Source organism: Physeter macrocephalus, chromosome 2 (assembly GCF_002837175.3).
Source record: "Physeter macrocephalus isolate SW-GA chromosome 2, ASM283717v5, whole genome shotgun sequence".
In the NCBI taxonomy this organism is placed as follows: Eukaryota; Metazoa; Chordata; class Mammalia; order Artiodactyla; family Physeteridae; genus Physeter; species Physeter macrocephalus.
In genome coordinates, this window is record NC_041215.1 from 29824063 (window position 1) to 29846647 (window position 22585).

General features: G+C 42.3%; 1 protein-coding gene across 9 annotated transcripts in view; it reads right to left on the bottom strand.

Moving 5' to 3' along the window:
* C2H2orf76 (chromosome 2 C2orf76 homolog) overlaps window positions 1–22585 on the bottom strand; it is a 91174-nt gene that overhangs the window by 66118 nt on the left and 2471 nt on the right. The window contains exons 1-4 of one of the 9 annotated variants that reach the window (XM_055087247.1): window positions 14702–14759; window positions 12310–12380; window positions 11781–11999; window positions 7090–7232 (exon numbers count right to left, since the gene is read on the bottom strand). The exons of 2 other annotated variants lie outside the window; for them this stretch is intronic. Coding sequence is in view for 1 of the 7 variants with exons in the window: in XM_028501152.2 (XP_028356953.1) it covers window positions 7090–7102 (13 nt within the window). In the remaining 6 variants the exon portion in view is untranslated. Of the gene's footprint in view, window positions 1–7015; window positions 7233–11780; window positions 12197–12309; window positions 12381–14701; window positions 14760–22585 lie in introns of those variants that run through there. 6 more of the 9 variants (XM_028501152.2, XM_055087242.1, XM_055087259.1 and 3 more) reach the window with 6 other exon arrangements.

Below are 22585 nucleotides of genomic sequence, written 5' to 3' on the forward strand. Positions count from 1 at the left end.
TAACATCAAATGTTGGTGAGGGTGCAGAGAAACTAGATCTTTCATTCATTGCTGATGCGAATGCAAAACCGTATAGCCACTCTGGAAAAGAATGGCAGTTTCTTATACAACTAAACATGTGCTTATCATAGACCTAGCAAATACACTCTTGAGTATTTATGCCAGAGAAATGAAAACTTATGTTCAAACAAAAACCTATACATGAATGCTCATAGCATATTCACATGTAATACCCCAAAACTGGAAACCCAAATGTCCTTCAACATGTGAATGGTTAAACCAACTGTGGTATATTCATATCATGAAACACTGAGTAATAAAAAGGAATAAACTGTTATACACATAACAATTTTGATGGATCTTAAGAGAATTTAAACTGAAAAAAAAAAACCAATCTCAGAACATTACATACTGCGTAGTTCCATTTATATGTCACTCTTGTAATGACAAAATTATAGAAATGGAGAACAGCGTTCCGGAGGTCAGCGGGGAGGGAAGGAGGTGGCTGTGGCTATAAAAGGGTAGCATGAGAGATCCTTGTGATGGAACGGATTCTTGACCATGGTGTTATCCACATTTATCTACACGTGATAAAACTGCATAAAACTAAATGCACATGCACGTGCATACATGCATACATAAGAAGATGTAAAACCAGTGAAATCTAAATATGGTCCATGGATTGTATCAACATCAATTCCATGGATGTGATACCAGACTACACTGAAGCAGGATGTTACCCTTGGGAAAAATTGGATGAAGGGCATACAGGATCACTCTGTATTATTTCTTACAACTGCATGTGAATCTACAATTACTTCAAAAGTTGCTAAAAGCCATCACTTTGAAAACCCTAATGAAATAATGAATGCAGGCAATGATCATAAAGGGGTGTCAAAACCATTAGGTAAAAGATTGATGGGAAACTTTAGAATGAATACTGCAGCGGCTGACAACACTTGAACTTAGTAATCAAACTTAACAAATGAATCAAGCCTCCGGATCTAACTCCTGGTTTATGGGCTATGATGGTGTCTGGAAGAACAAGTTAAATAAAACCATAAGGAGGTCATCAGCCAAGTTCAGACTGTGGAAAATTCTACTGAATAAATGACTTGTTTTCTTCAACAAATAATTATCATGAGATATATAGAAGGAGAGGAAGGTTATAAACCAAGAGACTTAAAAGAGATATATCAACCAATGTTTAGACCTCGCACGGATCCTTATTTGCATAATATTAGATGATATTAGGAATTAATATCAACTCTGTTTATTTAATATTATTATGCTTCTGAGTCTTTAACTTAAAAGACTGAGGAACATAGGTGAAACAGTATTATGACTGGTACTTGCTTTCAAATACTCTGACAGAGGAAAAACAATTATGGATGTGTAGATTATTTAAAAAATTGTAGAACATTGGTAACTGCTGAAGCTGGGTGTATGTGGGACCTTATCATACTACTCAATTTTTTTGGCGATGACACTCTCTTTTTTTTTTTTTTCCTAAGATTTTTTTTTTTTTTGATGTGGCCATTTTTTTTTTTTAAGTCTTTATTGAATTTTGTTACAATATTGCTTCTGTTTTATGTTTTGGTTTTTTGGCTGTGAGGCATGTGGGATCTTAGCTTCCGGACCAGGGATCGAACCCTCACCCCCTGCGTTGGAAGGCGAAGTCTTAACCACTGGACTGCCAGGGAAGTTCCTACTCAATTTTTTATATGCTTAAAATTTTTCATAGTAAAATCATTTTAAGAGAAGATAAGTGCACAAAGATATACATTCAAGGAAGATTTTTTCATTGACGTGTTTCTAATAGTTTATAAAAATTAGAATCCATCTAAATGTTCATCAATGAAGACCTAGTTAAGTAAATATGTCACGCCATAAAATAAAATCCCCTGCAGACATTAAAGGGTGAAATGGATCCAGGGATACTAACTTTAAAAGATGGCTATGACATATTAGTGAATATTAGCTCTTACCTGTTACGTGTTTTATATATCTTTAATATTGCTTGATGTTTTAATAATGATTATGTGTTTTGAAATTAGGCTAATTTCCCTGTATACTTACATTTGCACTTTTCTGATATATGTGGTATACAGCAACAAAAAGTTATTTTTAAAGCTAAAGTATTTCTACTTCCTTGAAGAAAAAAGAGCTAACTGAACAAAGCAAACAAAACAGAACTTACCAAACACTGTACAGAACAGAGAGGGTCAGAAGCTTAGTTATACTCCTGATACGTACTGAGGGACACCAACTGAATCCGACAAGTACTCAGCGGTGAGGGGCCCTAGGGAGCAGGTCACATGCCCAGGACGAGTCTACACCTGTCCAAGGTGCACGAAGGGCCTTCCATACTCAGCCCCTCCCTACCCCTGGGATGGTATTCATCACCACCACAACCCACTTTGCACACGTCAGCCCAGCAGCAACAACTGCCCATGATTTCCACACGTGGCAGGCTGTTCCAAGCCTCTTCCACACCTTTCCACCCCCAGCTCTTCCCCAAACTCCCTGCGCCCCTCGCCTCTTCACCTTACCACACAGGCAGCCCCCAAAACCCGGCCTGGGACCACCTGCTCCAGGACAGCATCACAGTCAGCTCCTCCTCTGCCCCAGCTCAGCTAAAGACCCCCCTGTCCTCCCACAGCACCTGACCATGTCATACTGCAGTCATCTGTTTATGGTTTATTTTTGTAAACCCAGCAACATGTGTGTCATGAGGCATATCAGAGCCCCCATCAATGTCTGGGTAACTGCAGGGCTGAGGAACACTGGAATTCCTCCTGACACATCAGTCCTGCACTACAGACACAGTACCCAGGGTCTATGAGGTTTTCCAGGGTCATGAAAATGTTTGAGACCTGAAGAAAAACCTTATTGCTCCAGAACATGAAAACCTTTAAAAATCAAAATTAACATTTAAGTAACTACCTATAACACATAACATTTCAACAGCAACTCAACTCTACTTACGTTAGATTTAATACATGATATAGGTCCATTTTTTACAATGTAGGGTGGGGATCTGAAAAGTAACAGTGCCTAGGGCTTAGGAAGGTCTTTAAACTTCCCTGCCTAAAAAAACCTGTTCTGTCTGGTACTTTACCCAGCTGGTTTGGGATAATGAAGAAAAACCCATATCCAAAGCAAAGCAAAACTCTTAAAAACAAACAAAGCAAGCAAACACAAAACCCATGCAGGAATGACCTCACATGGAGCTCCCACGTCCCTGACAGGTAACCACTGCATCATCAGAGCCAAGAATGGATGTAGTCCAGCACCCTCCCCTCCTGGACCAGCCTTACAGGTCAGGTTGAAGCTGCTTTTTATGGCCCAGGATCCAGCAGCGTGAACAGGGAAGGTGGAAATTCAGCATGGAATGGTCAGGGAAAGTCGAGACGAGCTGCAAGTCAGGTTCCCTAACAGCCTAACAGCTCTCATTCCGAGCTGGCTCCTCTCCCCCAGGCAAAGTTCTGAGCTAAAGAGCTGTAAACCAGCTTGGTGGGGGGTGGCTCCTGAGCTGAACAAAAAGCTCAGAGCCCAGCATTATGATAAGCACAAAACATGCAAATGCATAAAATACTCTGACTGATGACCTCTCTCAGCTAAAAACAACAAAAAAAGTAACTACAGCCAATTCTGGTTACTCGCAGTGGATAATGTCTGTAAGTGTTCGTAAACACTGAATTCGTGAATACCGAACCACTGCTCCTAGGGAAATACAGGGCCAGGTTCTGGGGAGCCTCTGGTTCCTCTAGCCACAACATTTTCATCAGCCAATAAACACATAACCTTGTTTTATGTGCATTTCTGTTTAAAGACACCTTATTTGACATATATTGTTGATTCGTGAACGCTGAACTCACAGCCAACAGTATTACAAGTCATGCCTGAACAAAGCTTACCTAATGCACGGATTAGGTAAAGTTAGGTTAGGATTTAGGTGCCAAAAGAGGCACACACAGCCCTCTTGCACTTAGGAACACTAGATGGCACTACGTTTGGGGGCCATTTTAAACAGCGACATCACCAACAAGCATAAAAATGCGAAAAGCATGGCATTAAATAAAGCACAATGCAGACAACTGTTTACAATATGAGCTGAAACAAGACGGCTGCAAGTTGCCTGGTTTGACCTCAGCTGGTAACGTGAATTTTGTTGACTCAAATGTGTCACTGGGAATGCGCATCGGGGAATGACCAAGAAAGTGCCTGAGTATTGCTTTTACTCACAAGTAAATTTTAGTGAGTAGGCGAATTCACAAATACACAATCTGTGAATAATGAGGACTGACTGTATTACCAAAAAGAAAAAAAAGTGCTTTCCAGTATTTGAAGAAAGCATGCTCTTGACCTTTTTGTCAGAGAATGGAAGAGAATCCAAAATGTCCTTAAGAGTTAGAAGCTTTAAGTGTAGAAAAGCACTCAGCACTCGGGCAGTTAGCATGGAGAAGATTTTACAACCACCAGACAAAAGAGTGCACTGGCTGACTTTCCTTTCCACAGCAGGCAGGAGAAGGGGTGTACGCAACTTGAAAATTAACAGACTCCTAAGGTGAATCCTTTTGAAAAACTACAATATTTTGTAAAGTTATATCTACTCCCTAAATATAAGTACTGTAAAATCAAAACTGTCATATATGAAGCTTGCTTTAAACCTTGTCTTACCCATATGAAAAAGGTACAACTCTCAAAAAACTAACGTTCTAACCACATACAAAAATATATATGTATATTACTCACACTAAATGCTTAATTTTCTTCTAGATTTAGGAACTAATATTACAGAGCAAAGAGTCTATTTGCCTTCCTTTTGAAACAAATCAATAAAAAGAAGAAATACAGTTTATTGTTCTTTTACATGAGGAAACTAAACTGGCATAGATGATCAGGTATAAAAGTAGGAAAAAGAAGAGTTCTGCTAAGATTCATCATTATTCAATATGTAAATGATTCTGACAATGATTTTGGAGTAAATAAACATACGCATTACTAAATATCATCCAGATATGTCATTTTACCCCTTAAAAAGCTGTTTAAGGGAGAGGGAAAAAACCTCCAGACAGAGGAAAAAAACCTACATTCTCTTTATTACTCTTCTTAAAAATACTGAGCACCTAGCACACTGCTAAGTAGGTGAATGAGAAATGTTCACCTTTTAAAGAGAATACAACCTTGGCAAATTAGTAACTAAAGTTCATAAGAATGACAAATTATAATCAAGTCACATTTAAGACTATGCCTAAAATGTTAATTCCATTTTAATCTATTCTGGCCTACTTCAAAAGCATAATTTTTTTTTAACTTTTAAATGGAAAACAAAATTTTATTCTAAAAATAGACCTTGGTAACAATGAAATACCAAAAGCTTGTCATTATAATAAAAAGAAAAAAGTTAACAGAAATTTGCTTTAAAATTTTTCAAAAGCATAATTTTTAAGAAATGAAACTATATATTTATAGAGTAGGACCACGTGAAGATCAAATAAACATTTGCAAACCTCTTGGTCTTTTTCTTCCAAATGTTTAGTTGTATAATTCATATCAAAACCCTACTATAGGGACGTCCCTCATGGTGCAGTGGTTACGAATCTGCCTGCCAATGCAGGGGACATGGGTTCAAGCCCTGGTCCAGGAGGATCCCACATGCCACGGAGCAACAAAGCCCGTGCACCACAACTACTGAGCCTGCACTCTAGAGCCCGCGAGCCACAACTACTGAGCCCACATGCCACAACTACAGAAGCCCGCGTGCCTAGAGCCCATGCTCTGCAATGAAAGAAGCCACCGCAATGAGAAGCCCGTGCACTGCAACGAAGAGTCGCCCCTGCTCACCGCAACTTCGTGCAGCAACGAAGACCCAACGCAGCCAAATAAATAAATAAATAATTTTTAAAAAATTATTAAAAAACCCTATTATATTAGAAAATTCAGTTTATTCATCTTTCCCTGACGTAAAACTTTTGAGAAAGAGATTTTCAATGTATTAACTTATGAAAGATTTTAAAGTCTTTGACCTCAGCCATTTTTAAGATAGGTTAAAAAAATAAAGTCTCACACCTTAGGTGCTTAAGATAACATAGGAGGTGCAAAACAAATATTAGTTAAATCAGACGACCACACAAATACTTCTCCATGCTATAACTGCTTTACTGCAAGATGACATTAGCAGCTGGCCTTTCCTGAGGAAGAGTCAGTCAATCAATTCTAGTAAATAAACCCTTGCTGATCACCCTGAGTACACCACCCACTGACAAATCAACACCTACAATTCCACAGACCTGACTTTGTGACCTTCAATTTGGGGCAAATACACAAAATCATAATCTGTTTTCTCTGCTCACGGCAGGTAAGACTCTCAGAGAACTAACTATTCTGGGCAGTGGAGGTTTCCAAAGGGTTTGAGACTTAACCATTTGGAAAGAATATTTCACGCACTTTCCTTCTTGTTTTAAACGAGGTATACTGAACGTAAACTCGATTTTTCCTGATACACGGTCATCAGTGAGAATGTTAATCCTTGTACGGTGTGTGTGGGGGACGATTCTCCATGGCGCTCTCACGCTTCTGCACGTCTCGCGAGCAGAGGCGCTGGCTGCTCTAGCTCTCAGATATCTTTTCAAGGATGTGTGTATAGCAAACAACCCAGGAAGACAGAGATATTCTCTCCCTCCAGAATAAAGGGCAGGTTGGTTTGTTGTCCACTATAATAAAAATAACGTCTCTCTCTGGGCTAAGCTTGGGCAGGTTCGCTTGCAGTTCTTTTTTTTTTTTTTAAGTGTTGCTACCTTATCTTTTCAATAGTACATTTATTTATTTATTTACTGACTGCACCACGTGGCATGCGGGATCTTAGTTCCCCGAGCAGGGATCGAACCCGTGCCCCGTGCAATGGAAGCGCGGAGTCTTCACCATTGGGCCACCAGGGGAGTCCCTGCTTGCAGTTCTTTATAAAATATTTGGATTAGCTAAACTCAGGGTTCTACAGCTGTGGACTCACGGGGCAAGAGGAAATGACACAAACAGGGAGCTCATGCTATTGGCTGTGCTGTAATACAGTCCTTTGTCTCAGACCCAGGAGTTCCATGTCTTCTGCCAGCGACCAGCAAACTGTGACAGAATGATTTGTCAGCTTCCGAGTAGGATAAAATCTCAAGACTCTTCACAGTTCTTGACAGTGTGTGACAAGGATGGGATGCCTGCAGAAACATGGCTTTCTGGAACAGAAAAGACAAAGGTCCCATGGGTTTAGGGCATATGAGAAGATTCCCTGGGATCCAGAAGCAAACGTTCTTGTCCAAGTGGTGGGTGTGGGGTTGTAAGAGTTAATTAACCTTTAGAGGAAGAGCAGCAAAAGGTAGGATTGAAACAAACTGCCCAAAGGTCCTGTGGCTGTTGATCACTCTCCTGCTTTAAGGAGGTGCATTAGGGGTGGCCTGAGGTCTCTCTGTCCCCAAGAGAGACTGAAGGTCTTATGCACCCAAGCATACTGAGGAACTTCAGGGAAAGGAGGGACTCAAATGTTTATGGCTCTGTGGATACAGGCACCCAAGCCTGCCCTACCTGGCCCTGTGCAGGAGGAGGTACTCAGATTCAGCTAGTGGGATCTGGACAGGATTCACAGCGGGGAAAGGAAACTAACAGGAGGGAGGAGATGGGATGCTTCAGGCCAATGCAAAGTACTGTTGTTGTTTCTACATCTGATTGTACAAATGACGCATATATATCCTTATACTTCCCTTTCTACAGTGCCAAAGGAGATTCTCCCCCATCGGGAAGAGCTATAGGTAGAGAAATGCTAGTGGGAGAAGCCCCCCTGCTGCTTGTCATCAGTGGGTGGGTTGGGATGTCATACAATTGCCCTACCCACTGATGTTCAAAGTTTTCAACATATAAAAAATGTCCTGTTGGTTGGCAAGTCAGAGGCCTCAGTCTCAGCGGTCCTGGGCTGTTATCACACCTCCACCAGCTAAATCCAGGGCTCTACTCAACAAGTACAGTTCCTTGGGATTATGTGGGTGGATTCATAATGCCCAATCCCTTTGGCCATCAAGGAACAAGGGCTGTCTCCTCAGCCTCCTACCACCAGAAAAGAACCCTAGCACCTCGCTGGTCTCTTTGGGTACTGGAGACAGTGTGTGCCTGGGATGGCTCTGTGACGTGTCAGTGTGGCCAGGCGGAGCTACAGTCCCCAGAATGCCCTTTCCGGCATGCTTCTGGTTACTCTGAGCCACAAGGGATATTTTCTCCTGAATGTTAGAGGAAGAAGCGTATTTTGCATGTACTTTGTAGCATACACATTTTGTAGATGTAATTAAAGTCCATAATCAGCTTACCTTAAATTAATCAAAAGGGAGATTCTCCTGGGCGGGCCTGACTTAATCTGTTAGAAGCCCTTTAGGAGGACTTAGGCGTCCCTGAGCTCAGAGACTCCAAATCACAGCGGGGTCTGCACTTGCTCTCCCTTCCCCTGGGTCCTCCCTCCTGAGCGCTGCTTGAGACCATGAGCCTCGGCTGGTCTGTGGGGTCCAGTCTGCTCCTCGTGGGCCCTTCCTGACTCCCAGCCTCTGAATGTCTAACCTACTTAGCCAGTCCCCACCATGGAGGAAGCCAGTTCCTCGTGTGATATGTGTGGTGTGTGTGTGTGTGTGTGTGTGTGTGTGTTCTATATTTTGTCTTCTACGGTTCTGCTGCTTCTCCAGTTGAACCTGATTGATAAAGTCCTCAATTGGACACTCTACTTGGTCTTTTAACCTACAAGGCAGCATCCTGAGTGGCGCCCAAACCAATCAGCTGCATTGAAAGTGGTCTAGCAAGCTGCGGTACATCTCTACCTTTGGGTCCTGCAACCCGACGACCGCGTTGAGGTACCAGTCACTGTGGCTGATGATTCTGCAAACTGGAGCCTCTAGCAAAGCGAAGTCAGCCTCCACCCAGAGGCCCCTTTTGGTCTTGGGCTCCTCACCCCCCTGACACAGCTTGTGATTCTTCAGCCTAATATTCCCATTCGGGAGTGAGTCAACTCCAGCTCAATGACTAATAAGACGGGAAGAACCAAACAGGTTCCCTTATCAAATGGAAATGATATGTTTAACAACTTAGCAAGTTGAGCCCTATGTGCATATCAGTTTGATTTGGAAAAGCGGCAGCTTTCCCTTTGGGGGAAACTTTCTTCTTCACTCCACCACGTGAAGCAAAGTTACTGACTCAACAGGACCCTCTGTTCACAGCAAGGTTCCCCTAAATGCCTGGGCCTAGTTCACAGATGGCTTGGCTAAGCTGAAACCCAGCAGTGCCCACTGGCCTACCGTGACTGTTCGGCCGAGCTCCAGCTGTGAAAACCCAAAAGCAGACGTGTTCCCTCTGCTCGGTGGCAGAATGAAGGCTGCCCCATAGCTCGGGCTCACACTCCCATAGACGAATCTTACGTTTTACTTACGCTTGAGCTGTTGCCAAAGGCCCAGCTATTTGATCTACCTCGTAGAAAACCACAGAGTGGCAGATTAAAGACACTTCTCTAAAGGGCTGTGAATCGTGGAAACAATCCTCAGAAAAGTAGAAGAAAATGTCTTTCTTCCCAACACAGTAGACCTCCCAAACCTCCCTAACATCCACAGCTACTTGGTACTGTTAAGCACTGAAACTGCCGCCTAAGAAGTCAACTAAAAAAGAGTTCTCACTCTACCTCCCCCATCTCCCCCTGGAACACACACCTTAGAACAGCAGTTTGTTCACTGAACACAGCCATCCCCAGAAAGGGATCATCCTCTCTCTGCTGTTCCCTGGGAACTGATAAGGACAAAGAGGAAGAGGGCGGAGGGCAGTTATAGAGACCAGTGTGAAATCCTGGGATTCCACCCAGACCGTTCCTGTGCATAAGGCTTCTTTCTTTCCCCTTCAGGTACCCCCAGCCAGCCTGACTGGTACATCTTCCATGTGGCAAGGCGGCCAAAAGGGGGCTTAGGGGATCTGAACATAACTCTGGTTCAGCTTCCTGGATTCTCCTGCTGGACTAACAATGATCTAGATCACATCGGTGGAGTACGCTTCAGGCCAGAGTGGGGGACCTAATGGGTCTCCATGAGTTTTATAAAAACTCCCTCCAGGGAATAGGAGTTGATTAGAAAAAAAGGTGACGTTATAGCTTCTGGAATGGGACACACACATTTTTGTGGAGGTGGACGGAGGGAAATAACCTCACCACCTAGGGAGAGAAGAACTTGTGCCCCCAGGAGATAGGGGTGGGAAGGATCATCGTTAACTATCTTTTATCTTTCAGAATTGCCCCAGAGCAGTTCTCATGAAGCAGAATACCCTGACAAGGTTCCCCCAAACTGGTATAAGCACCTTAAATTTAACTGACTCCTGAATTTGCCACCCCTGACAGATGGCTCTGACCACAATGATAACCATCACCAACAAGTGTATCAGAACATCTGCCCCAGCTCCTGTACCTCTCATACAAAACACCTATCAACACTTCCAGATGTCTTCTCCACCCCATTCCCACAGCCACTGCTCAGCATGCCATGCTACAGACAAACGACACTCAGCTGGCAGCCTAGTCAGACAAGACAGACTGCCTGCCTGCCTGCCTGCCTGCCCTCAGGCAGTCCCTCCAAAAACAAGGTTTAAATGCAATAATGTGAACCAAGTGAAAACCCCAATGCCTACTATCAGGCTAAGGGTCACACTGGAGGCCCTGACAACCTGTGTGCTCTGAACCATGTGGTCCCAATTGTAAACTGTAAAGAAATTTCTTTCCAGGGTCACACCAGCACCTCCAAGCCTGTGATTTTGTGTCTTTGTGTGTGTGTGTGGCGAAGGAGGGCTCCAGTATTAACTTGCCTCTCTCCCCACAATACTGTTATTTGCATCTTAGACCTGCAGGTGTTTCGGAAAACACCATGAGTAAGCTCTCACATGACCAACGACTAGATCAATGGTGGCAATCTCTCCAAAACAGCCCTTGGTTACTCAGGAGAGCTTCCAGGAGGGTTAAGTGCACCCTATGGGCAGTTTTCCCCACAATGTGTCATCCAATTAGAAAAGGTGGTATGAAATCTGTCCCCAGCTTTAGCTAAAGTGATAAGTAACACCACCTCGCCCTCACTGCCAGTGTCATTATGGATGGTAGACTCTAAACTTCTGCCTTTTGCCCAGGGTGGTCTGTGCCGAGGCTAGCACAAGCTGCTGCACCTGGATTGATGCCTCAGACCAAGTGGGAAGGTCAATAGAGAAACTTAGAGCCAGGTCCTTGGTTTTCTACGGCCCACGGGTGGCTTCTGAGATCTGTTCAGGACCCCGGGGGCGTGGCTAAGGTCACTACTGCAGGTTGGCCTAGTCCTGCTGCTTGGAGTCTTACTGAGAGTAGCCCTAATTAAATGCTGTCTGAGACACACGGAATTGACTTAGTCCCAGCCCGTCAGTCAGATTCACCAAAGTGGCTGAGAAAGTGGCACACCCATAGGAAAATTCACCAGAATATGGTGCAGAAATGAGGAGTGGCTCTCAGTGGAAGACAATTTTCCATGAGTCTCTGAGTTTCTGCGTATCTTATAAGCAGAGGCACTAGTGGCCTTTGTTCTGGGCTAACTTTTCCCAGGATGTCTGTATAGCCTACAGCCTTGGAGGACAGTGTCTGCCCCCAGCAGAGGGCCAGTGTGTTTGCTCTCCAGAATAAGAGAGCTGCCTACACATGCCTGATCCAATTCCCCACCTCCCATTCTCCCTTCAATCCATTCTAAACGAGACTTTACACTCACCCCTCAGTTAAAACGGCACGAAGTCAGATCCACTGAACATGTCTCTGTCCTTATCTTCATATCACTTTGATGTCAGTGAAGGACGATCACACTCAACTTCTCAGAAGCACTCAACGCGGTTGAAGAACTTGCTCATCCTTCTCTGCCTCTGTGACACCCCTTTCTCCAGCTGTCTCTTACTGCACTGCTCCTTTTCTAGATCTCTACGAGGCTCCTCTCCTTTTTAAGAACGTGAAATGTTAGTGCTCCTCTGACAACTCTCTCAAACACATTTCCAGCCCTGAGGTCGAAACTGGGTTGGCTACTTAACTTCTCTACTTAGATATCACCAGGCAGTTAACATTTAACATACCCCAAACTGAACGTGGCAGTTTAAATCTGACACCTACCCCCAAACCTGATTTCCCCATCTCAGTCGATTATACAATCATTCACTGAGTTACTCAAGCCATCAGCAAAGGACTCCTCCTTTCCCTACTCTCTAGCTAACCCATCAGCAAATCTTCTCAGCTCTTTCCCCAAAACGTACCTTGAATTTCCCCATTTCTCTCCATCTCCCTTACTGCCACACTGGTCCAGGCCTCCACTGTCTAGTCTCTACTGGAAAAACAGAAAAGCTTCCCAATTGGTCTTCCCCCCACCAGTATGGTCCCCTCAATCCATGTGGCATATAGCAGCGGGAGTGATCTTCTAAATATGTAAATCTGAGTCTGTCTCCCCTGCTTAAAATTCTTCAAAGGCTCCCCAGAACCCCTAAAGAAGTGAACTCATCATCATGGCAGGCAAGTCCCTGCATGATTTGGCCCCAGACCCCATCTCCCGCTGGGCCACCACACAACAGTGACACTGGCCCCTCTTTCACTTCTTCCAATACGTCGAGCTATTTCTGGTCTTTACACAGGTTGTTCCCGAGCCTGAAACATTCTTGCTTTACTGGATCCTCCCTAGCCTTCCTCAATGTAAATGCCACCTCATCAGAAGGACCTTTCCTGACTGACTCAACCCCACTTATTCCTCCTTTGCTCTCAGTTTTCCCCCCACTGTGAGACAATAATGCATGAGGAAAAGGGCTGTGTTTTTAGTACCAATTCGCTTATTTCTGATTTTTTAGATGAATGCTGTTGCAGGTTGTACTGTGTCCCCCCTAAAAAAACATGTTGAAGTCCTAACTCCCACCCAGGACCTCAGAATGTGACCTTATTTGTAAATACAGTTGTTGAAGACGTAACTCATTAAGGTGAGGTCATACTGGAGTAGGCTGAGCCTCATATCCAATATGACCAGTGTCCTTATAAAAGAAGAGGGCCGTGTGAAGACAGACACACAGGAGAACAGCAGGCGAAGATGGTGGACTGAAGTGATGCATCTACAAGCCAAGGAATGCCTGGGGCTACCAGAAGCTAAGAGAGAGGCATGGAACAGATTCACCCTCACAGCCCTCAGAAGGAATCAACCCAGCTCACTGATTTTGGACTTCTAGCCTCCAGAACTGTGGGACAATAAATATCTGTTGTTTTAAGCCACCCAATTTGTGATACTTTGTTATAGCAACCCCAAGAGACTAATACAAATGCCAAATTGCAAAAACATATATAGAAGGGAAAGGTGTTCTTACAGAGGGAGGTGGTGGGTAAAGGGGCATAAGTGACTGTTTTAACGTTATGTTTGCTTAAACTAAAATTTTCATTTTCAAAAGTAACCTAATTATTAAAACATGAACTAGAGTTACAGTGAAGCCTCATTACCACTGCATTATTGTGATTTGTAGGAAAAATATATATTCGGTCTTCATCCACAGTTCCTGGCTCACAGCTCCCAAAACTCTTGGAATTTCCTGAACAATGGGATGATATTTGGTCTCTTGTCCTCGGTTCCTGAAAACACTTCAGGGAAGGTGACTTTCGGGATCCCACCCAAAGGTGGGGGCTGGGTGTCAGGAGAACCAACTTTCAGTCCCACCCCCTGCTGGAAGCTGAGTCAATCACCATTGGCCAGTGATTTAGTCAATCATGACTACGTAACAAAGCCTCCATAAAAAACCCAAAAGGACAGCTTTTTTGACCTTTTCAGAGAGCTTCCACTTTGGGAAACCAGAACACTTCCACATGCCCCCATGCTTGGCCCCATCCACCATGAGGACAGAAGCCCCTTTGTTCAGGACCTTGACCTTCGTATCTCATCTGGCTGTTGATTTATATCCTTTTATAATAAATCAGTAATCTAGTGAGTAAACAGGTTTCCCTGAGTTCTGGGAGCCCTTCTAACAAACTAATTGAACCCCAAGAGGGAGCCATGGGAACCTCTGATTTACAGCCAGCTGATCAGAATTATAGGTTACAACCTGGACTTGCAATTGGCATCCTGAATTGGAGGGATCACCAGAACCTCCAATCTGTAGCTGGTCAAAAGCACAGGTAACAACTTGTGACTGGTCTCTGAAGTGGAGGGAGGTCTTGTGGGACTGAGTCCTTTGTCTATGGAATCTGATCCTACCTCTGTGCAGTGTCAGAAATGAGTTGAACGTTAGTATACCTGCCAGCATCCAAGAATTGATTGTTGATGTGGGGAAGCCTCCACACACACACATTGGAATTGGGTCCAGGAACCCAAGTCAACCAGGCCAAAAAAAAAAAACAAAAAAAACTGTCTATTATTACACCAATCCATATGAAATGGTACCGCAAACAGTTCCTGAAAAATTATAATGGAGTCAATGAAGAAAAGCCACAGACTCCTCAGTCTCAACTCTATGACCTTATAATGAGGATAGGAGCAAGTGATTTAATCTCTAATTTTGTTATGAATTTGCTTCAAGGTTTCTGCTTTAATAAACGGCATTAATGATGATAATAATAGCTACTCAGCATGTGTCAAACATTGTGCTAAATGCTTTAGAAACATCATTAATAATCCTCAATTACCTGTCAGCAAAGCAGGTCCAATTGTCCCCATTTTACAGATGAGGAAACAAAGGATGTGTGAGTCAAGAATAATGCTGCTAATTCAGTAGCAGAGCCAAGACCAGAACATAACGTCTTGTGACTTCCATCAAGAGCTACCTATTATATCACACAAATAATGTATCTGGCGGCCTCTAATAGAGAACAACCGGTTTCACTGGAGCAACATTCCCATGACTTTCACACTTCACCAGAAAATACTGTTAAGATAAATTCAAAACTTACTTTTTGTATCACTCATCCCAAGAAGGATGCTTTTTAAAATAAACTGTTTCTAAGGTAATATTTTAAAATGTACATTATACAAGCACTAGCTAAAGTTGAATTTGGCCTTACTGAAACTCACTTTTAATGGCAAACCAATAAGTATCTGACCAGTTAGCTTTGTTTTTTTTGTCACTGAAGTATAGTTGCTATACAATATTATATAAGTTACAGGTGTACAACATTTTTAAAGGTTATACTCCATTTATAGTTATTATAAAATATTGGCTATATTCCCCTAGCACTTGGCTTCTTCAGAAGAAAGATATCCTGCTATTGAATTTGGTAAGTTTTAAGCTTAACCACACATAACCGCTTTCACATAGCCAAAACAGAACTAATGCTCTCCTGAAAAGAATGGAGAACAATGAGTCTGTATTCAACTTTAATAGCCACAACTTAGTTTACAAATTCAGAATCTAGTGTAATTCACAGAGAAAATAATACTAATGAATTTTAAGCGGTTCTGTTCTATACTTCTGCTTCTGGGAAGATGGAGTAGATGTGCTTTTCCCTATGCTTGCTGCTAAAGTACAACTAAAAATCCTGGACATTATATATAAAACAAACATTAAGAGGATCAAAAAAGTGGAGGGAGGGTGGCAGACTGGCCAGGGACATGCAGACCTGAGGAACAACACGGTGGAGAGGTCCCTGGGTTTTCATATGTCTCAGACACGGAGCTGAAGAAGTCAGCAACCCAGAAACACGAACAAGTGCAGGAAAAAAAAAAAAAAAAAAAAACTTGAACAAAGCCTGCTCTCTCTAGCCAAAGGACAAGGAAAGGGACAGCCTAGCCAAGACAGAAAACTTTTAGACAAACGAGCCCTCGAATCCAGCCAGAAATCACATAAAAAACTGCAGCCCCGCCGCCATGAGCAAAGGCAGAGAGCTAGAGCCTAGACTTCAACCTTTCCCAGGCTTTAATGAGGAGCCCCAACCCCTGCCAGGGTCACATCAGAGAAGGCTGAGTAGGGAGCTGGACAATAATGAGCTTGACTCCCCTGCATCTCAGAGTCAGTGGAGACCACCTGCAGAGCTCAGACTTCCACCTCCACAGTAATAAAAGGGCCCTCCCCTTCCACACTGGGGCGCTGTGGAGAGTTTAGCTAAGCTACTCCATGGTATTGCTGCCTCGGCATCCATTTTGCTGGCTGTGTGGCCCATAGGGACCTTAAACTGAAACTTGCCCCCTCATGCAAGCATGTGCCCTAGATAGCAGCCCTCAGAGTCACAAGCAAATACAAGCTCCTGATATGACTTCTCCAACAGCCCCTGTGATCACCAGTTTCCCCTGCCTCCCAGGGCCTGCACCTCACACACCCCTTAGATAAAACCCCCATGGAGCTTACTAGAACCCTGCACTTCCCATCTGAATTGACCAATCTGGCCTTAGCCTGAGAACCCCAAAGCATTCCACCCACAGACCCTAATAAAGCCATGTGCTCCTGGTCCTATTGCCCTCTCTCTCTGTCTGCACCCAGTCTTGACCTCACCATGTGGCCCCTCGAGGACTGCCATGTACTCCCTCCAGGACCTGTGAGTAATAAACTTCTCTATTTCAATTTCTCTATGGTCCTCTGCTGGCCACAGCTCACCATCCAGCAATCTGTGCTCCACTTAACAAATGTTAATTTAACAAAGCAGGTAGTGTCAGAGGGGGCCCGGTAGAGAGTCAGGAAGCTCTCACCTCAAAAACCTAGAAAAAGAAAAGCAAAACAACCCAAAATAGGCAGAAGGAAAGAAATAATAAAGAACAGAAATCAATAAAGTTGAAAACAGAAAAACAGTAAAGAGAAAGTCAATGAAAAAAGAGCTAGTTCTTTAGAAAGATCAAAAAAATTGACAAATCCTGTGCAAGACGGGCAAAAAAAGAGAGAAGATGTAAATGACCAATATCAGAAACGAAACAAAGAATATCATCAAAGAGTCTGCACACACCATGAGGGTAATAAGGGAATACTATGAACAAATCTACATATGTGCATTTCACAACTTAGATAAAATGGGTCAATTTCTTGAAAAACACAAACTACCACCGCTAATCCAATATGAAATGGATAATCTGAAAGGGAACTATTAAGGAAACTGAATTCATAATTTTGAAACTCCCACAAGAGAAATCACCAGGCCCAGAAGGTTTCACTGGAGAATTCTACAAAACACTTAAAGAATTAACATCAATTCTACACAATCACTTCTAGAAAACAGAAGAGGAGGGAACATTTCTAATTCATTTTATGAAGCTAACAGTTCCAGGATGACACACCAGACAAAGACATTATAAAAAAGAAAACCACAGACCAATATCCCTTATGAATATAGACATAAACATCCTTAAAATATTAGCAAATAGAATTCAACAATATACACAAAGAATTGTACACCACGACCAAGTGGGGTTTCTTCCAGGGAAGCAAGTCTAGTTCAATATTCGAAAAGCAAGCAATGTAATCTACCACATTAACAAACTAAAGAAAAAAAATCACAAAATCATATCAATTGATGCAGAAAAAGTATCTGACAAATTTCAACATCCATTCATAATGAGAATTCTCAGAAAGAGAGGGGAACTTCCTCAACTTGATAAAGGGCACCTACAAAATAACCTACAGCTAACATTACACTTAATGGTAAAAGACTGAATGCCCTCCCCCGAAGATCAGGAACAAGGCAAGGATATCCACTCTCATCACTCTTATTCAACATAGTGTTGGAAGTTCTAGTCAGTGCAATAAGGCAAGAAAAGGAAATAAAAGGCACATACGTCAGAAATTAAACTGTCCCTATCTGCAAATGAATCTACATAGAAAATGCCAAGGAACAGGAACCTAACAAACAAAAACCAAACAACAAAAAAAAAAACCACTTCTAGAATAAGTGAATTCAGCAAAGTCACAGGATACAAGATAAACAACTGTACAAATACAAAAAAACAATCGTATTTCTATATACTAGTAATGAACACATGGACACAATTAAAAGTATAATTCCATTTGCAATCACTCAAAAACAATTAAATGTTCAGGTATAAATCTACCAAAACATGCACAGGACTTACACTGAAAACTACAAACTGCTGATGAAAGAAATCAAAGATCAAAATAAATGGAGAAACATGCTGCTTTCACAGACATGGTAAAAATATCAATTCTCCCCAAATTGATATGCAAGTTTAACACAATTGCTATTCAAAATCACAGCAAGATTTTTTTTTTGTAGACACAGAGAAGATTATTCTAAAATTCATATGGATTGGGAAAATAACTAGAATAGCTAAAACAATTTTGAAAAAGAATAAAGTAGGAAGAATAGCTTTACTCAATTTCAAGACTTATTATACAGCTACAATAATCAGGACTGTGTGGTACTGGTGGAGGAATAGATACATAGATCAACAGAAGACAGAACCCAGAAAAGACCACATAAATATGCCCAGTAGATTACTGACAAAGGTGCAAAACCAGTTGAATAGAGGAAAGATATCTTTTCAACAAATGGTGCTGCAGCAATTAGACATCCAAGGGGGCAAGAGACGGGGGGAGAACCTCAATCTAAATCTTACACCTTACACAAAAATTAACTCAAACCTCATTATGTTAATTTTAAAATGCAAAACTATAAAACTTTTACAAAAAATAGGAGAAAATCTTCAGAATCTAGGGCTAGGCAAAGATTTATTAGACTTGACAGCAAAAGTGTAATCCAAAAAAGAAAAAATTGGAAAAACTGGATTTCCACCTATGCTCTGTGAAAGACTCTGTTAAGAGGATGAAAAAACAAAATAAAAACTGGAAGAAAACATTTGCAAACCACATATCCAACACAGGAATAGTATCTGGACTATATTAAGAACTCCCAAAATTCAACATTAAAAAAAATCCAATTTAAACACATGCAAAAGACACAGAGAAATTTCACAGAAGAGATATACAGATTGCACAAATAAACACATGAAAATATGCTCAACATCATTAGTCATTAGGGAATACAAATCTAAACCATAATGAGATACCACTACACACCTATCAGAATGCCTAAAATAAAAAAGTGATAACACCAAATGCCGGCAAAGATATGGAGAAACTGGACCTCTCATTCACTGCTGGTAGGAATGTATAATAAAAGGGTGTAGCCACAACGGCGGTTTCTTACAAAACCAAACATGGAATAGCCATATGGCCCAGATTTGCACTCCTGGGCATTTATCCCAGAAAAATGAAAACATGTTCAAAGAAAACCCTGTACATGAGTACAGATTCTGTACTAGCAGCAGATTTGTCCTTCAACAGGTGAATGGTTAAACAAACGGGTTCATCCATATGATGGAATACACTCAGCAATAAGAAAGAACTATTGGTACACACAACAATCTGGATGAATTACCAGAGAGTTGTGCTGAGTAAAAAAGTCAATCCCAAAAGATTACAAACTACATGATTTCACTTATAGAGCATTCTTGAAATGACAAATTATAGCAATAGAGAGAACAAATTCCTGGCTGCCAGGAGCAGGGGAGGGGTAGGGGCAGGAGGGAAGCAGCTGTGGCTATCACAGGGCAACATAAGGATGGTAATAGAAATGTTCTATATCCTAAACATGTCAATGTACTGTTTGTGGCATGTACTATAGCTGTACAAGCCGTTACCACTGGGATAAAATGGGTAAAGAGTACAAAGGATCTCTGTGTTATTTAATAAGAGCACATAGGGACTTCCCTGGTGGTCCAGTGTTTAAGACTCTGCGCTTCCACTGAAGAGGGCACAGGTTCGATCCCTGGTTGGGGAACTAAGATTCCCTCATGCTGGGGGAGCACATAAATCTACAATTATCTCAAAATAAAAATAAGGGTTTTTTAAAATGGCATTATCTCAAAACAAAGTTTTTTAAAATGGCATTATCTCCGAAAGAATTATCAGCCAAATCATTTGTCATCAGATTTTAATATTTCTAAATTTTTTTGTTGACAGGCAATAAAAGAGCTCACTAGAAAAATCATCTCTAACAACCTAGTTCCAAAGCATTTACCAAGTGCTTGTCGTGCAACTAGGAGCTAGGTTAATAGGCAAAGATGAGGAAGACAATGTAGATTTAGAAGAGAGTTTATACTTCTAATGAAGCTGAACAAGAACTACAGTACTGAGCGCAAGATAACTTCATAAAACACTTCATTATTCCGGCCCATAGTCATAAGTATTTCTAAACAGAATACTTGACCACTGCATGACCAACTTACATATAAGTAACTCTAAAGAAAGTCTTCCCTTCCTTCCTTCCTTCCTTACTCCCGGCCAGTGCAGGACACTTTCCGCCAGAAACCCTGACCCCCATCCAAGCCCTGGTCTCCATCTCTCAACTAAGCCCAAACCAACCCCAACCCCGAGCCAGGCTGGCTGGGCAAAATCAGGACAGGCGAAAGGTGAGAATCACACACGCTTATGTCTCACACACACACCCATTCTCCTCTCACCCAACTTGCTGCAACTTCTCTGAATACGAACACCCAAAGGAAGAAAAGAATGGCAAAGGGGAAGGGCTGGTTGAGATCTCCAGCTGCCAGGCCTCCCCTCACCAGTTATATCATCAGAAAAGGAAAAGAGACATAAGAGGGGAAAAAGGAAAAAAAAAAAAAGAAGAAGAAAGAAAGGAAAGAAAAGCTATGGTACATTTTTACACCATCCCCTCAGCTGTCACCTCCCCACCCCTCACAAAACAAAGGCGCCCAACTCTGCCCAGCTCTCTCCACTCGGTCCCAGAAGCATTTCGCAAGTGCCTCTGAACCTAAGTCCCCCTAAAACCGAGTTCCCTTACCAAGTTTATGATTAATCTCTTTATCCAAAATTTTATTCCCTTTCTTGTGCCCTCAGACCCCAATCCTGTGCTAACTGAGCACTAATCAACCAGAGTCAGATGACGAAAACTGCTGTCGTCGATAACATTTTTTTTTTTTTTTTTTTTTTTTGGTACGCGGGCCTCTCACTGTTGTGGCCCCTCCCGTTGCGGAGCACAGGCTCCGGACGCGCAGGCTCAGCGGCCATGGCTCATGGGCCCAGCCGCTCTGCGGCATGTGGGATCCTCCCAGACCGGGGCACGAACCCGCATCCCCTGCATCGGCAGGCGGACTCCCAACCACTGGGCCACCAGGGAAGCCTCGATAACATCTTTAATGTACTAAAATTGCTATTATAGACATCATCATTAACGTACAAACTCAGGTTGTTTCTCCAGGGCAAGATGAGCTCACAGATCCCCAAGCCATGGACCACCTGGCCAGAGAATGGTAAACCAGAGACATCCTGACTCCCAAAACTAGAAACTACAATTAAGAAATGTCACAAAACAATGATTAATCCCAGCCTCTTTGTCCTTCCCCTTTTAAAAAAAACCCCTAACTCAAAGACCAACTTGGAGTGGCTAGGAGGCTTCTCCCACTCCCTTGCTTGTTGCCCTGCTGTACAGTAAACACTGTACATTCCTTCACCACAAGCCCGTGTTAGTAGACTGGCTTTGCCACCCACCGGGCGAGCAGACCCCAGTTGGGTTCAGTAACACCTCCTTCCCTTTAAAACACACTGTTCTCCTCCCAGCTTTGGTGGAGCCATGTCTCAGGAGTCACATTCCAAGAAACTGGAAAACAAATACCAAATGAATATAATCCATCATTTGTGAATACTCGAACCCTTGCCTTCTAGTGAAGCTTTACTGTAAAGCTTTTTATTGATTTTCACGTTTTAATGGTTAGGTTACTCTTAGAAATTAGAGGTTTAGTTTATACCAAGAAATATTAAACTATTATTCACACCTACTGGGCAAGAACTGCTTTCACCTGTTAATATAACTTGCCCGACTGGCTTTCCACTGAGACCCAGCAAGTGAAGCCTGTGAGTAGTCAAAACTGGCAACCCAAGGATGTGAGGGCAAGCTGCAATCATGATAATGGCCTCTCCACTAACTAGGACGGTCCATCAGGCTAACGAGCTGGCTCATCAGGTTCCCATCTTCCCTTAACATATCTGGTGTTCTGTTTCCAAGGCTGGGGGTGTAACAAAGAGACTACACGGTCCTTGCACAAGAGTTCATCTACTTTAACCCACAGTTTCACATTCAGTTCTAATAAACTTAGTTTCTAAGTTCATGGCTAATCAGAAGGAATATGTTTCATAGAGAAAAAAGCACTCTGTTCATTCACCCAAAATTTAAGTGCCTAACAAGTGCCAGGCACTTGGAGATGGAGCATTGATTTATGCACAGTGATCCCTATCCTCCCTGGCTTATGTAGGGAAGGGGGCTCAGACAGTAGAACAGTAAACTAAAATAAAAATAAATGTAAATAAAATTATTACAAAAATAATTAAATAATTACAAACTGTGATTGTTGCTAAAACGATATAAACAGAGCCAACGAACTTGTCTTTTCACGGGATATGAAGAGCAATTTCCTTTCCAGTATTGTCAAAACGTAGAATTTAAAAATTCATACAATTTATTAACCCCAAATACACTCTAAAATTTACTTGAAAAAATTAAATCCCAGCTGCTGACTTGTTACCCTCTATATCAAAAGCTGAATGGCATTTCAAT